The sequence below is a fragment of the Falco peregrinus genome, chromosome 6 (assembly GCF_023634155.1).
Source record: "Falco peregrinus isolate bFalPer1 chromosome 6, bFalPer1.pri, whole genome shotgun sequence".
Lineage (NCBI taxonomy): Eukaryota > Metazoa > Chordata > Aves > Falconiformes > Falconidae > Falco > Falco peregrinus.
Window position 1 is genome coordinate 54,608,865 of NC_073726.1, and position 18,162 is coordinate 54,627,026.

The 18,162-nt window shown below is 36.4% G+C and overlaps 1 protein-coding gene across 2 annotated transcripts in view; it reads right to left on the bottom strand.

The window, feature by feature from the left end:
- Positions 1–3,441: 3,441 nt before the first annotated feature.
- PTPRQ (protein tyrosine phosphatase receptor type Q) overlaps positions 3,442–18,162 on the bottom strand; it is a 141,827-nt gene continuing 127,106 nt past the window's right edge. For both annotated transcript variants that reach the window (XM_055809351.1, XM_055809350.1), the window contains 8 exons: positions 16,753–16,843; positions 15,301–15,377; positions 12,688–12,822; positions 12,450–12,575; positions 10,115–10,263; positions 8,171–8,306; positions 4,371–4,494; positions 3,442–4,085 (listed from right to left, as the gene is read on the bottom strand). In XM_055809351.1, the coding sequence (XP_055665326.1) occupies positions 4,048–4,085; positions 4,371–4,494; positions 8,171–8,306; positions 10,115–10,263; positions 12,450–12,575; positions 12,688–12,822; positions 15,301–15,377; positions 16,753–16,843 (876 nt within the window). In that variant the 3' untranslated portion in view covers positions 3,442–4,047. The remainder of the gene's footprint in view (positions 4,086–4,370; positions 4,495–8,170; positions 8,307–10,114; positions 10,264–12,449; positions 12,576–12,687; positions 12,823–15,300; positions 15,378–16,752; positions 16,844–18,162) is intronic.

The following is an 18,162-nucleotide window of genomic DNA, read 5'->3' on the forward strand; positions in this document are numbered from 1 at the left end:
CTGCTAAAATTTATATCAGAATTTATCATAGCAGTAGAGGGAACTTCTGGATAGGAAGCCGGTTTATCCTTACAACTGTATGCAGTGCCGATGCTGCAAAGATGTGCAACTGATACCACAGTTCAGCTCTGAGATCAGCACAAATGTGGGCTTGCACTTGTCTCATACCTCGTAACCTCAGCCACATAAAGGACAGGACAGAAAATGTATTCTGGGCAAGAGCCAGTGCAAAATGCAGCTGATATTCCGTAATGTCACCTGGATATTGACTCATAGGGAAAGGGATAGAGAGAAGGTGTGAAGTGAGGCCACTACACACCTTACCTGATAACGATGTATGCCTGTAGATCATGCCTGTAGTATTTGAATTCAGGAGATCCATATTACTGTTTACAATTCCTTCTAATATAGTCAAGTATAGACAAGCAATACAGCATTAGAAAACAGAACAAATCATAGAGAATAATGCTGGGAGGGCTTGTCTTTTCAACACCCTACACAGGGTGGTGACACAACAGTCATGGAAAAGTGGTAAAACAGTGGATCACATATAATACAGACTCTGAAACAGGTAGTTTTCAAGTTTTATTTTAACTTGCTGTCAAAATGTTTTCACAAAAAACCTCTTCTGCCCACAGACCTCACAGGGTTCTGTGTCCTGAAACTGCAAATTCATGTCCACATCTAGGAGGCTTTGTAATTTCTGTATGCAACCAGGAGAGCTCACTGTCATGTTACCTTAGTATGAAATATGATTAATTCATTGTCTTTGCTGCTTTGTCTTAGTACTTCTGCATTTGAGCAGACTTCATATTGCAGCAGTACACAGGTGGTATTACACAGAGTAATACACATTCTTTCACATAATTTTATGAAATTAAATTACTGAATTGCTCCATATATGCAGTAAAAGTTTGAATGCATAATTGTTTTTATCAACACCTTTAACAGTATAAGAAAGTGCTTTAAATTCAACATGAATATGATATTCTGCTGTCTATTACTTCTGTAAAATAGAACAGATCAGTTTTTAAAGGCACTGGCAGTAGCCTCTTCTAATGATAAGCAACAGAACTGGCTATAAATATATATAAAGACTGTAGAATTTCTATAGAAATATATTTCTATATAAAGACTGTAGAATTTCTATAGAAATTCCTCAAGTAATTTAATACAGTATGACCTAATTTCAATACACTTGTAATCATCCTATAGAATTAGCGTATTCTCCAATTTTATTCATTCATTGATAGAGTACACTCTTGCCATATTAGTAGTGCCAAGAATCTGTAGAAAATTGAGTGGTGACCTTAAAAATGAAAATGGTGTGCTGCTTTATATATTCATATATATTCTTAAAATATCAATTGGACAAATTCTGCTTGCCTCCAGCTCTCCAGCTGTGTCAGTAACACCACCATAGGTGTCATTGCATATGGGAAGTAGGGCTGGAGGACAAGGGACTATGTGGAAATTCTTTCATGACTGAACAGAGAGGTCTGGGGGATCTCCTGTTACACAGATGCTGCCCTATCCCTGTACATTACTGGCAGGCACATGAGGAGGTCAGTGAACTCTGCTGTATTTATACTAAAAACCAGTTCTTGGAGAAAATCGCTTGGAGAAACTCCTTTACCTGACCATGCATCTTATAAGTTGTGGCCAGTTTATGCTGAATGTTGGCTTTTGCCCTAAAGACAATACAAAATGTGTCAAGGTAGCATGTATCAGATTGCATTCATCAAATTGTACAATAATTACTTTTCAATTTTTCACTTTGCCTCTACAGAAGAGAGTCACATTTTCTAGTATCTTGCTAAGTTGTCAGACAAGCGTGCTGCTGAATGTAGTGTCTGACCACCAGCAGGTTCCCTAAAGGAGGATGTAGGAATCTTCATTGTTTAGTATTTTGTAAAATAGAAAACACTTTAGCACCTTCAGAAATCTGGAGTTCATCTGTAAGTTGTATAAGGCTTCTTAGCTTTTTCCTCCAATTGAAAAAAGAATGACACACATCCAGATATTCCACCATGGTGGATATAAGATTATACAAGATTATGACTCCATAATGTCAATTTATTACAGTGCTCTGTGTACTGCTACCAAGTGCAAACACAAATCATGAAAAACATCTGTAAGTCCCTATAAGCAATTTGTCAGAATACTTTAAAGTACATGTATAATAAATGAAGAACACATGTTTCATAGGAACCAAATGAAACTAGAGCTGTACCGAATGCTTTGCCAGAGACTTGAACAGCTGTGGACATCACCTCTCTCTCCCTCTCTCCAGCTTTAAAAGGCATTGTTTTCTTTTTAGCTTGACAGGTGATGTTTACAATACTGTCAGTCTTCTTGAAAGATCGCCCAGAATATCTCTGTAGACCATTTTCATCTCCTTAAATGCTGTCTTTTGATTTTCATTTTAGGTATTTGGCACTTTCTGCTAAATTACAAAGGCTCCTCACTGCACCATCCTTGCCAGCTTCTAAAAAGACATCAAACACCTACCATCATTTACTTACGGAAAAGTATCAGGTTACATACTGTGTAGTATTTTCTGTCTGGTAGCTACAGTTAAGAGATGGAAAGTTTTGTTCATTTACTACTCTGTTCAGAGTGTGTGCACACAAACACACCCCCACGCATACCTCTTTCAAGGTTCTAACGAGGTTTATCTGACTTCCCTGAGCTCGATGCCCCAGCAAGGCTATGGATTTCTTCTGTCTAAACAGAATATAAAAGGGCAAATCCAAAGCCTTTTTGCTATTATGTTTTGTATCTCAGATTAAGGTAACAGCTTCAGTATTCAGAATTTCTGTACACAGAGAAAAAACTTAGTAATCAACCCTTTTCCCAATAATACCAATTGAATACTGTCACTTCCACATAAAACCAGGGCACACAGTTTAGTTACCTCTCTAGTCTTCCTACCCTATCAATTTTTGCTTTGCTTCTCAGATGAGAGCTTCCTGCTTCTCATTCCTGTTTAAGATATATTTCCAGTAATGATAACCAGTGGGAGTAGAAGAGGTCTTCTTTTATTAAATCTCCAAATATTAGTTCTCATACTTTTCAGTGTCTACAGGGATTTGCCAAAGCCGGGGAAGGAGCAACAACTTTTTTACTTGACAACTTTATGTTATAAAATACATTGTTTCTAAATTTTGAGCAACCTTTCAAAATTCTGAAGTGTTATATTTAAGAAATTTGAATCAATTATAAACATTCTATGATGCAAGTCAATCTAACATGCATTAAATATAAAATAAATTTATAATTTTACTTTTTTTTATCTGCTTGAAAAAGTAGCAGGAATGTAAAATACTTTCCTCAGCACTGAACATATGCAATCACTACTGTATATTTTAAAAAACAATCCGCTGATTATAAGATAACTTAAATAGCCCCAAGTGTCCCTGAAGAGCTACTGTGTGCTGTGTAAAAGCTGAATAATCCTCCCTATGTCAGAAGGTGACTCTTCAGCTGTTCAGGATCACGAGCTGATATGCTACCACTCATAAAAAAAGATTCAAAACACAAGAACATACAGTTAGGTAAAGATCACTGTACTGGTATTGGAATTAATCTGCAAGAACTGACAACAGTGAAACCAATCTAGCAAGAATGATTCAAGGAACTGTAGCTTTTACTTAAAACCAAAACACAAAGAACACAGCAAATTCACACCAAAATAAGTTCAATGGGAATATGAAAGTTTTACATCATATTTGGCTCAGTTTTCTTCTTTTACAAAGATAACTGGAAGAAAGGAATATGTTCAAACACACTTTCTATTTAAATACATACTGAATGCAGTATTCATGTAACACCAGAAATGCGGTCTGTGCAAAAAGTACTCCAAATCATTATTGCTTGGTGATCTGAATAAAACACTTTAACATATTTATAAAGGCACATTGATAGAAGAAAAGATGTTTCAGTCATCTTGTGTTTTTTTAATTGTCAAAATAGGGGAATTCACTTTGGCCCCTGTGCTTAGAAAAATATGACTTTGACTTTAGTTTCAATATTTAGTTTTAGTATTTACATGGTAGTTTCTTCCCATTCGAGCTCCACATCACCTACAAAAGATATAGATACATTACATTAATCTACCTTGTAAACAAAAAGTCACTAATGTCAGCTAACTGTTTTGGCTGAATTTAAAAGATCTTGTGGGAAAAAAAGTGGAAAGCTTAAGCAATGACTATTAGTATGAGGGAAACTAAAGAACAGCAAAATGCTAGAAATTTATACTTCTGAAGCCAAAAAAGGCATGTCAAATTTTTTTTTTCTGCTTCCTAGTCTGGACAAGTCAAGGCACCTGCTATGAAAAAATAATTCTGAGAGAATCTATATTTTGTTACCTTCCATGGCATCCAGGGAGTCCATCTTTTGCAGCGCTGAATAATTTACAAAACATATGGGCTGACTACTTCCCTTGCTTGTCAACAGATCCAATACACACTGATGCAAAAATATATATTGTGCCTGTAAGATGTGAATTTAAAGAGGTTTGGTTAGAAGAAATGTACTTCTAACACCAAAAAACTTAGGATTTTTGTATAACATCTAGATGTTCTCAAAGTAACTGCAGTTGAACTCAGTTAAAGTTAACTTAGCAATCTCAATACTTCAATGACCATATCATATATGCCTGATTTGATTTCATACATTATGAGGCATAATGTGTTAAAGTTTGTCAAAACATGTTAATCCTCATGTCCAGTAAGAGATATGAAATTAGAGTAATCATAACTGAGACTAATAGGCTGTTCCACGATTTTCTGTAAAGGTTTGTTCTGTTAAAAGATGTTGATTATTTTTTGCCACTAGATTCAGACTGGAGAAACTGAACCACACAAATGTAACATTCAGATAAGAAAATTTTCCTCTTTCCAGCATAGAGAAAACCAGCAGGGTGCACTCAAATGCAAAAGTTCAAGTAAATCTAAATCTAGGAGTTCTAGGAGCATGCACCATTAGTAAAAGTAAAACCCCCACATTATTTTTAGTGATACTTCTTGGACTGTAGCATCATTTTTAACAGACTATAATGTAAAGCGTGAGCAACTAAAGTTAATTTGACACTTTCCAGGGCATAAAGTAACTCTGGGTAATGATTGCTGACAAGAGAAAAACAAAATAAGGCAATGTAAGAATAAAGCAAAGAATGAAATAAACTAATGAAAACATAGAAAGAAAATAAATGGATTGTTATCTTCACACAAGAGAAGCCCTATGTATGTAGATGCAGAAAATGAGCCAGATCACAGTTCAGAATGGAAGAGACCTCTTGAGACCACCTAGTGTAACCCCCAACTGCTTAAGCTGGTTCAGCTAAAGCATGTTGTTGAGTACCTTGTCCAGTATCTCCACAGACAGAGATAACTCCCTTGACTTTTGCACAGGTAAATAAATTAGTGTCATTTTTCTGCTAAGTAATTGCTATTTTGTTACTGAACTGCCATCAATTTTCAAATCAAATGTCTCAGATTTATAAGATAAATTTGCTTACGTGGATATGTTTTAGGGTCACAGCTCCAGAACCATGGGTAATTAAAGCAGACTTTCACAGGCCCCTGAAGTACACAGTACCATTATGCTTTTGAATAGCTTGCTTACTGAAGCAATAGCACGACATTACTTCAAACTAGCCTTTGCACTTGACTTGGCAAGGTGGTAAACTTCTAACAGATTCACCAGACAAATATGAATTTCTAGAATGAAGGTCTTAAGTTTCAGTGGAATTTAGATTGGGTATTCCAATTCAGAAGGAAGACTCTGAAAGCTCCGTGATCTCTTGCATTCATACAATACATATGATTCACACAGCTACTTGTGAGCATGTAGCAATGAAAATCTTTCTGGGTTTGCCAGGGAAGAGTGAAGCAGGATACTTGGTAAACATACACGTGACAAGTTATTTTTCCAGTTAGAATTAATGACATTCTTAATTATTTGAAAGTCTTTTTATGATTGGAAGTGGGAGAAAGAATAAAATAGTTTACTTAAGATTAGGTTATGCACTTTACATGTAGTCCAAGGGCAGGCCTTGTTAATGTACAGGCCACCAGGCAGAGTACCAGGATATTGAAATCATATCTACGTTATGGAATTAAACAGTGTCTGGGTAGATTGCCAGCCAGTGGAACTTGATCATCCAAACTACTTCAAACTGCTTGGATAGTCCCTACATAGTTTTAATCCACATGAACCAGCGCTACCCCAAATACTTTCCAGGTGTGTTCCAGGAGTCACTGCAGACTATGGGTCGTTCCCTATAGAGAGCTTGTGAAGGAGCGTAACTGCAGAGGTGTTTAATTGCGCAGATGTGGGCCATTCTGTGCCCATTGGCACAGTAACAGAGAGCGACTCTATTGGCAAAAGGAAAACCACTTTGAAGCTATAAGCAAGCAAAAACCAGGTCTGAGAGCAACCAGTTTTTAATTTTACTCATAGGTCTTACAGTTTGACCAAGGGATCTCTAAACTGACTTTTGGGAAGGAATTGCTTCTCTCTTTGTATCTTCTGTGCTGATCACATAAAATCTCTATCATAGACAATTAAACAGTGTTTTATAACAGAACTGTCAGAATAGCTTGATTACTGAATCTGCCATAAAACTTTACAAGATTCAGTTCCCTTTGGGCAAATTTTGTTGCTGATCTGTCTTTTGTAGTCTTGCAAAAATGATCTAGAAATGGCATGGGCAGAGAACAACCTGTCTCAGGATTTTGCAGCTAGCCTTTAGATCAATACTTAACTTTTTTGGATATCAGAACTATAGGGCTATCATCTTCTACTGCATTTTGGTGCATTTTTCGCTACTCTCTGCCAAAATATGCAAATGAAGAGGTACACAAAAATGATGCACATTTTTACAATGTACACTGATCTTATCAAATGTCTCACTGTTTTAAGATTTTATTTTGGGAGTGCTCCCATTAAATTGTCTTCCAGCCTTTGCCTTATTTTCAGATGATTCTTCAAAAGTGTAAAGCAACAACCAAAAGAAGTATTCCCAGAACTCAATCTTCACAGCAGAGTCCTGGCAATTGTTTAGCTCCATCAAGACTGGAAAAGGAAAAATTGAAAGCAACTGGTAATTGGACAGCACCTTATAAGAAACAGCATGATAAGGTATCACCACAAGGTCTCACAAAATCTTCTGAAGTGCAGCTGCTGAAAAGTGGTTAACTGTTTTTTGCATATTCTGACACACTTTTCATATATTCTGACACGATATAGATCAGCAGAATTGTATTCCTAACGGAACAAGTCTTCTTACATTAACATAATTTTAAATCCATCAGTCACGTGGAAGTTCATCCTGAAACTGCTCATCCATACTGAGATGTTGGTAAGTCATGCTGTAGACTCAAAGACTTCAGGCAGCAGCCTTGAGCTAGATCTGGCCTGCAAGAGGCTTATACCAGATGCCTCATGCAAATACAGGTGGATTTCCATTCCACTGAGCGTTTAGGATAATTTTTGAATTCGGCTATTACTCCTTTACATATATACAGATCTCCAGATACAGCAGAGGTCTTTCTTACCAGCAAGTCATCACTTATTTATATGTATACCCAACAAGTCTGCAAAAAATGCACTTTTTTAAACCCAAACCCCACCACTGCCTTGATTTTAGAAACTCTGAAGTCTGTGCTTCATTCTATCCATATGTTATTTTATATGAAGCAATCTAAAAAGAATCAAGGAATCATTAATGAGGTCAAAGGTAAATTAATATTTAAAAGTTTGGAGGACTATGCTACATATACATACTCAAAAAATGCAGTTAAGTAGTAAATAAAGTCAAATTAAGCAGTGTATAAGCAAATCTATTTTTTATTTAACAACTGTTCATCCCCCAAAACTTGAAATTAACTTTCTCAAAGTCTGAGAAATTATGTTAGGTTCTAAAAATGAAATATGTCAGCACTCTTTTCAGCACTTGTCAGGACTGCTGGCCAAATATAGTTAAACAAATACAAACTATAGGTTCTTGAAATATACATGCTTGAAATCCAAACAGAAGCAGGATTTGGTAGAAAATGTATTAGACAACTAATTGTTATGAGCTTTCTATCCTTCTTTTGTAGGAGATCAGATGACTAACTTTTCAACAACAGGAAAACAGAATAGATAAATATAAAAATCTTACCAGATTCTGTACCATACACATTCTTTCACTTCTTAACTCAGCTACAAGTCCATAGATATCCACAAAATCGTGGTCATTTATATGTTGGGTTAAATGGTCAAGTGCAATATAAACACCTGTTCTTCCAACACCAGCACTGCAAATATAATAAACAAGATAAAATAAAGGGTTTATGTTCATTTTTGTAAGTATAAAATATTTTATTAGAATAGTCTTGTTAAATTCAGTTTATTGTGAAAAAAAACCTTCAGAAAAAATTAATTAATTTTTAGTATTTACTTGTGTGTGTGTGTGTGCATGTCCTTGCTGAATGAGGGATCAAGTGAAATCTGAATTTGAGCCTTGTTATGACTTTGATTTTATGAGGGGTTGCATCATACCAACGAGATATAAGTAAAGCAAATCTATATAAGTGGAAAAATGGTCCTACAGCTTTTCTGTGAATTTTCTAGAGCTCCCTAATTCAAAGAAAATAATATCACCAGATTTTGTGAAATCACACTTGGATTCTGTGATGCTTTTGGTATTTGAGACAAAATAACATGGGATCTAGCAAAATATTTTAAAAAATACTTTTAAGAGGAGGATGAGTGTGCAATACACACTAGTACCTAGTGTTATTTTATTTAAAGGTTTGAGAGCGAACAGGATTTTCTCAAAGTCACTATCAGGCATCTCTGCAATTGTGTAATAAACACAAGGTATATCACTGCAGATAATCAGGAAATGTAAAGCAAAACTCTCTTGAACCTGCAAGATCAAATGAGCAGAAGGTAACAAATGAGTTTTACTGGATATGAGAGCACATAATGCTACTTTATAACCATCAGGAATTTGAGCACAGGCGGAGTATCTGGCCCGTGCTAGACCCTTTATGTATCTGTGTTGTGAAAAACGGATAGGATTCATTGCAGAAGGGCCCCAGGGAACATAAACGTCCTCAAAACACGAAGACCATATAGTTCTCTCCTGTAATAGTCTCTCTGGCCCCTGCAATATATGGAAATGTCAAGCTGTCAATGCCAACAATATTAAATAAAATGAGGCTTTATCACCCATAGTGGGTGGCACCTGCAGGATACTGAGGACAAATAAAAAGAGCTCCCATGCATGATAAACTGGACAGCTACGGAAAAGATCTGTGGCACCAAACCCACCTTTTCCTTCCACACATTTCCAGACTCACACCGAGTGAGAATGAGTCAAAGAATCCATTGCAGACCTCTGAGTTCAGATCGCTATTTTGGAGTGTGCCCACTCATCCAGTGGGAACACTGACCTGCATATAAAATGCAGACACACTCACCACTTCCCTGAAGACTTAGCTGTCTCCACACACTTACTCTTTAAAATAGCAGTTTAAGGCTGTTGAGTATGGAATCAATGGGAACTATGACAGCTGACCACCTCTAACCACCAGATCATTTATTTAAGAGCCTAAATATAGATTTTAGCTGTTTATAGGCACCTGAGCTTGAAATCTGGTATATGCAAACCCTTGTTCCTATTTTTCCTTCCTTGTGGCTCCCAGTTTCTTCCTCTTGACATGTGACATGTACATTTTAAGTACAATTTTTAATATTTATTTCTTAGGAAGAGCTATAATTATAATAGAAGTAAAGAAAACCAACATGTCAGTTGCTGTTTCTCTTTTTACAATAAAAAGGAAAATTGAGATAAATCCAGCAGTACCTTACGGTAATGGTTGAAGTAACTGTTTCACTGACATTACCTCACTGGGATTTCCATGAATGGAAGAACAGACACACTTTGGCATTTTACCTCCTAGAAAGGACTAAGAACTGCTAGAGAAACCTTCATTGCTGTCCATACTAGAACCATACCTGTACACTCAGTTTTCATTTTCTTCTGGCAACTTCCCTAAGCATTAATATACACTTGAAATTCTAAGATACTAAATGGTTATTTGGTGAATATGCTTACCTGCAGTGAACCACCATTGGTGTACTATCATGTGCTCGACTTGCACGGATAAGTTTTACAAAATGGATAATTGGTGCAGTGGTTTCGGGGACTCCATGTTCTGGCCAAGAAGTAAAGTTACACTGCCGCACCATCATGCAGTCTCCATGCTGAAAAACATAAAATAAGGTAGTTTTGCAGAACAAATGTGACAGAAGATCCAGTAAGCTAAATATAAACTTCTCAGCAATTTCGTGTAAAAAAGAAAGTCAGAATAGCATAATAATTATAAGATGTACTTGTATCAAGGGACAATTCAATGTGCACAGACCTTACAGCAGTTTTTTGAGAGATGGCATCGAGTCCATCTTTCAGGAAGTATTCATGATTTCAGCAGTCACTCTCCATTTGACTTCAGTCACTACATCAATGTAATTTGTAGATTACAGGTTGAAGTTTCTACAGCTTGTTTCTAAGTTTAGTGAATCGGGATGACAAATTTATTTAGAAAAAAGCAACCATTAGACTGATCGAATGGAGTGAAGGCAAACACATATGTTGGTAAAGACAGATGTATTTTCTAAGTGTTTGATGCCATCTCAATCAGAGCAGCAGCAATAATAAAGAAAAGAGCAGTTATGATCTGATATCTAAATTAAGTATGAAGGACGTAAGAATAAAAGCACAGGATCATGCCAAAGGCCTGTCTAGACCATTATCTTCTTTCCAACAGTAGACAAGGAAAAATCTTAGGGAAAATGGAAATTATAAAACATGACAACAATGTATCTATAGTTCCACAGAAAATGATTTCCATTCATCATAGTTTGTGACCTGTGAACTGTCTCAGTCAGAAATGGTATCTTGAAATTTAAATAGTACTTGTCAGAATTTTCTTCTACTAATTTATCTGGATTTGATGAAGCTCTGTAAGTTTTTAGCATTGATAGTATCTTGCAGCAAGGAGTAAAACAGTTCAATCAACTGTTGTGTAATGAACCAGTTTCTTTTTAATTTATTTTGAACTAACCACTTGCTGCAGGAAACACTGAACAACTGTGCACAATTATATGTAGCAACTACTTTTTGTCTGTATTTTTCAAATTGATCAATGTCAAAACAAAAGAGAAATTACTTTGGATGCAATATGGCAATAATTGTGAATGGTCTGCCTCACATATACTTTTTACCTTCACTAGAAGATCATCAAGAATCCACCCATTTGTGAATGGAAGATTAAGTACAATCTTAAAGCCAGCAACATGGCACATTTAATGACATGCTTATCAAGGACATAACTTCTTGTGCAGGGTAGTACAGCTATAGTAAATGAATCACTTAGACAATGCAGGTTATGCTTTATTTTCTTCCAGCCTCACCCTGGTTAACACCAGTGACTTTGCATTTTGCCGGCAAGCATTTTTACTCTAAATAGTCCCTTTTCCAGTCTTGTTTATGTCTTATTTCAACTGAAAATAGTTTCTATTCTCTCAGTCATTTTAAAATGCTCAATTTCCCTGTATTATGTGCACAATACATCTTTATGGGGTGACCATTGAGACAATCCCCTAACTGCTGGTTTTTTCATCATGTGTGCATGCCACAGGATGGCAATACATCTATTGGATAGCTGAGTTCTGGTCCCAGGATCTGGCTGCGCTACATACAACACAGGTCAATGTTGGGAGTGCAAAAGAAGGCTGACTTAATCTTGGGTTATTACGTCCAGATTGCTTTCTGAGCCTACTTGCTTGTCTGACTTAACACTGTGTGTGAATTTTTCCAAAGAGTGGACACTATAGCTGTGGATCATGACAAGGATGAACATCTATGCTATACCCCCCACCTCGCTTCCCACCAGAAAGAGTGGGAGTAATACTGATGATTCTCATTTATATTGGGTGAATCTCCTGGGGGTGGAGGCCATTACGGCTGGTGGTACAATGCAAAACAGCTGCACTGCACCAGAGAATCTTGCCCTTTAATCTGAGAGGGATACATTCAAAGGGATTTGTCTGATCACAGAATGGTTAGGATTACTCCTTTCTAGAAGAGACAACTGAGGTGTCCAAATAGAAACTTCACCTCCCACCAAACCAGAGGTTCAGTAACCTTGATAGGCCCTTCATAGCATGTCAGACAAGTAACTGAGCTTTTTGTAACAGAAATTGGAGAAAATTCTCAGGAAACAAAACCCAGGAATGAAAACAAAATGCAGGAAAACAAGGCAGTACAGTGCACATGCATTAAAAGATTAAAAGAAGAATACTGAGGGGTAGTTGGGTGACATGGAGCACATCTGATGTTCTTTGAGGTGCTGGATGGGTTTTATTCTATGACTCCAGTTCTGGCTTACCCTTTCAATTTTTAGATCTCTGATGGTCCAGTCTATTTGAATATCTTCCATCAATTTAGTAATCACTATATCCCCAAACACAGTCACTGGTTTGTTATCTTCTGGCCAGTACTGATGACATCTTATCTGCAGGCAGATGATTACTAATTAACAATGATCATATTATAATCTTGACAGAAACTACATACAGAATTTCCAGTTATATCAAATGCTGTTAATTGGCACACTGGTAACTTACCCGTCCCTTTTCAAAACATTGTGTAAGCATCACAAGTGTTTTTGCTCTCGTCTCCCACACCATTCTCCAGAAATCACCCACTGTTCCTGGTAATGGTCCCTGAGTTGCAATAAACTCATTTGGACATAAATAACCCTAAGAAAAAAGAAAATATTTAATACATAATGGTTGGCAAGGAAAAAAAAAAGAGTTTGCATGTGACTCATAGTTGTGCTTGTAGCTATCACGTATAAGGCTAAAACTCTGTCAGACATACTAAATGACTTGGCATAGGCCTGGCTAATGATTGCACGGCAGATGGCCTTGGAAACCTAAGGAAGTAATGGCATTTGTTCCACTGTATAGATCAGTTATGAACCAATGCTCTAATAAAGTTTGGGAAATGTCATTCTAATAGCAATGCATTTATCAGAGAAATTACAGGGACATCAGGTCAGTAGTTCCCTTTTAAAAATATCTAAGCCTTCATAGGAGCCTTACTGCAGATCCAGCCAGAGGCCACCAAGAACTATGTTAGGAGGTGGCCAACAAAGTAGAATTACATAGTGCTAAGGAGCAGGGGAGCCAGGAAAACAACTAAGGAGCAATCTGAGAGCTAGTGCAAGATACATACCACACTGATGACCTTGTCCTTCCAGTGATCATCAGGGATCTGCTGTAACTTAGGGATGGAGCTTACTCAAACAAATGATCTCTGATAAAAGTTTTAAAGAAACCTACTGTAGGGGTTGCCTTTTGTTTTAATGTTGGCTTCAGCTGTTTAGTTCATTTATAAATTGTTGTAAAACCTGGGGAGAAGGAGGTTTGTTGAAAAAAATCTGTGTAAATGCTATCAGTGCATCATGGATCTGTTTCCCCAAAGAAACTAAGTGTACCCTAAAGGAATTCTCATGTACTATAGAAAGTCTAAAATAACAATAGCAATAATAGCAATACATTTATGCTGTAGAGCTAGAAGTCTATAATATCACAGAGTTCTGCTTATTGCCTAAAACAACTTACACAGTGGTTTATAGCACCACTGAAGCTCCTTGTTGGAATTATAGCCCTATAATTCACAGCTGCCTCTTACTTACTCCATCTATAATATACAGAACAGGTGGCAGTGAGAAACTATGTTAATCCTTCCTAGTTTAAGAGTGAGGTGAGAAACTATAATTCAGGGATGCAAACCTTGCAGTATGGTTACTGACTTTTTCTTGTTCAACCAATGAAAATAAAAGCAGCAGCCAAGTTCCCATTTGTTAAAACCATATACAAGATCTCTTTCCCTCTTTTTACGTGTATGCATATGTATACACACCTAGATAAATAGGTATGTAAATACACACATGCACATCTTGTATATTTACAGCTATATGCATTTATATAATTACACATCCACAAATATGGAAAGTGAGAGCATATAAAGAGCAAAGCTTTAGCCCTGAGAAAAGGTAACATTACAGTTATCTATTCACTGATGAACAGTGGTGACCTAAAGTGAGATGCCTGTATGCAGTAAAGAGATGCAAAATCTTAGCAGGGAACACTCCCTGCAGCTGGCTTTTGCTGCAGCTTTTTGGATGCTGCTCTTAGTGTTCCCTGCCTAAGCCTTGGCATGTCAGTTAGTGACAGGAAGGGTAAAGACTAGGCCATGCTCCAGGCTGTCTGGTCTCCTTCTTGGTGGCTCTGTGTACAGTCCCAGTGTCAAGTAACAACGTGGCATGGCTCTTCCTATCTGCTAAATGTCAGAACTAGGACATTCTATATAAAGGGAATAAATAGCTTTTGCTAATGAGAGAGGAAGATGCTGTCAGCTCTCTTGCTTATTCTCTGTGAATGTCTCTTAGTTACCTGGGAATAACTATTTTTACTTGCCATTTTTTCATCTTTTTAGACTACAGTCTGCATGTCTTGCTATGTGTTTGAATAGTGCTTAGTGCAAATGAAGTCTTGACCTCATGTTAGACAACCAGCCACTGCTACAACAAATTAAATGCACAGTTATAAGTCAAACTTTGAGCTTCAATGGAAAAAAATGAGATAAAAATATAAATGAAGGATTTACAGAGAACACAACTAGAAAATGGAAGGTCCAGGAAGAAAGCTGAAGATGAGAAATACAATACCAGTTACTTCTTCAAGAAGCTTATTTGTATTTTCTTCCATCATAACTTTCACAAAATAATAAAAAAACAAAATCCTGCTCACCAAAATTATTAGCTATCTCTATGAAACTTTTCAGTTCAGTTATCTTTACATTATCCTGTTCATATACAATAGCTCCAGCTCCTGAACTGAGACCAAATAACACCCATCCAAACAACTGACATTGGTAGGAGTTTTGCTGTTGTCTTTAATGATAATAGTATGAGAATATTTATAGAAAGTAATTTGCTGGACACAGTTTTGATTATTACTGAAAATCACTGCTTAGCAATGAAAATGGGATAAATTATATTTTTAACCAGTCATGTTCAATGCCACAGGAGTCACTCAAACAACGCCATGGCAAGAGTAGTTGTAGTGAATGAAAGAAAAATTAGAATCTTGTTCTTCTTTCAAGTTATTTTTTGACTCTCTTTTGCCAGAAAACAAATATAGTAAAAATGTGAGTGACTTTCTACTTACAGACACGTAGCTGGCATTAATGTAGTCAGATCCAGGAATACCAGCATCAGGCATCAGCTTTACTCTGTTGTTATTATCTATCATAGAAATACAGTCTAGTTAAATAAAAGATTTGTTTAAAAAACATAGAAACATGTAACAAGTCTTCCTGGAGTGCTAAAAAAAATAAAAAATACTGTTATTGTTGCTAATCTAACCATACTTGACATAGTAGAACATTAATTACAAAGGGAATGTAACCAATTTCCATTACTGTGGTCATCCTTTACTGTTCCAGACTTATTTTAATATAATACTTTTTAATTAAAATGGTGAATGTGCCAAATCCTCCAATTTGGTGTACATACAGAAGGATCCTCTGCCTAATGATAGCTGGTGTGCTTTATGCCATGCTGTTCTAGCACAGACAACTTCCATGTGAACAGACAGCTGGGTCTCTGTCCTATATATTGTACCCAGGTCACAGATTTGAGCCAGTTCCTCACACTTACATACTTTAACTTCTTTTACATAAGGTAAGTTCATTATTCCAGGAAAAAAAAATATATATTGAGGGTTTCTAATTTGGGCCCATGGTATGTATGCAGAAATGACAAAACCCAGGAAAGATGTCATATGACAATAACTAAATGCTGAAACCAAACATTCCAAATTTTGATGTTTGCCTCCCAATGTAGTGGAAAAAAAAAAGTTAAAAATTTATGAAATTTATCTGTTTATATGTCATGAATATAAATTTTTAGTGACTAACTTAGAGTATGTCTTGAACAAGGCAGTAGATAGCAGGAACAGCTGCTCTGAAAAGTTAATAGCACAGAATGTAGCATTATTAACCAAGGAATGCCGTGCTCCCCATCTCACATCACAGCTAATGCCTAAAATAATAATGACATTTCTTGTCTTATTAACTGAAAAATGAAGCAGTGTTGAGTACAGAGAGACAGACTCCTGTCTCCTGTGATAAAATCTAGCCTTGGCTTATAAGTTATCATACAGTCACTCTGATCTTCTGTGGAAACTTTGCAGCACATGTACACATATCCACAAGAAAGCATACCCAGGATCCTGAGGTAGCTGAATGCACAAACATGTGGATTTTTTATGTTTAAAAAAATTACTTCTCACTGAAGGGGAGAAAAAAGAGGAAGAATGTTAAAGAGTTTGCTACATGGCTTGAATTACAAAGCTAAGAAACTATAGAGGCTACAGTTTCTTGCACCTGCATATTAAAGCTTGTGAGAGCAAGTTGAAAGCTACTTGCAAATAAAACTGTCTTTAAAAAAACACAATGAAAAGACAGATTACTTGACAGAAAATTATTTCATAATGGGGACATGATTGTATTGCCATTTCAAAGGCAGATCAAACAAAAATACGGTTGCATTTCAAATACATGCTGCACTATCGAAGGCAGAGAGCAAAACGGAGGAGTTGATCAGTAAGCACACATACATGGCTTTATGTTTGGGAAACGATTCTTAGACCTGTTCCAAGGCAGATCAGCATCAGTTGAAGCAAGGTCTTCAAGAAACTTGGGAAGTTCCTGTAGAGGAATAAATGTTTGTTGGCAAACCTTTGCATTTCACTTTCAGTGAATATAAAACCCAACACAGCCATCCAGCAAGAGGAATTCCTTAGTTCTGCAGGAAAGTGCATTTCTAAGAACAGTTGGAAGCATTACACAGCATTCCACCTCACTGCCCAACCCCAGTTACACCGCAACATTTAATGCACCACTGCAGACAATGCTGTCAAGTTGAACAATTAAAGCTTACGTGCACTTCCACCTTTGCAAGTCTGGATAAATTCAGCCTATCACCTTTTGTCGTTCTTTTCTGTTTTTTCATGGAGTCACACACTTGGTTACCATGTGCTACTGACTCAGCCTTACTCTTGAATAATGCCCTTTCCCGACTCCTGGGGCTTGAGAACTGATGAGAATTTAATTAAGTTGAGACAACTGGCAATTAGCTATTGTTCACAGGACTGTTTGTGAAAGGGGTGGGAAGAGTTATTTTGGGTTGTACTGTAGTTTCATAACTGGTCATTAGTTCTATTACAGAAGGGCAGAGATGGATAAATCATTTATATTGAGGAACTTATTTGATGGGGGTGTTTGTGTACATCAATAGGTATAATTTCCAAAGCTGAGTAGAAGAGCGAAGATGACTTCATAACTTGTTAATGAAAAAAACATATTAATATGATGATCTCATAGTGGTGATAAAGAGAACAGAAGTCTCAGAAAAGCCAGAATTTAGCCAGAATTTCCAAGTTAGTAACTGCATTAACTGTAATAGGTTTTCCCTTTGTTTAACAAATGTTATATGCAAGTCTATTTCAACATCTGGCTAAGATAAAGACGAAGAGATCTACCTATTGCTTTGAATGAGTACAATAAAAAATTTTGCCGCTATTGCTGAGTAATCCCTTCAAATTTGTCTTTTAGTATTAACAGTTAGGCACTACATGGGCTACTTCCAAAAGTGGAGCAGATAGCCCTGCTATCAGATTCAATGTTAATTATTTTCAAGTGCTCTTTTGCCCAGGTATTTGAGACAGTTTGTTTTCTATAAATAAAATGTAATGGACAACTATTAGCAAATAAATAAATAAATGAAAGAGGTAACAAAAAATGGAAAAAACAGGAGTGTTTTTTATTCTAGCATTTTTCTTTGTTAATTCAAATATTTTGTCAGCCTTATTTGATGGGTTCAAATACTAAGAATAATTTGATATAAACATTAGCAAAATGGGATCATTAAAAAAACCATGTAATAAACCAAATCAGTAATCCCTTTAATCTGATATCCTATTTTGTACATTGGACAATGTCTGGCATATAAAGGAGAGCTCAAAACA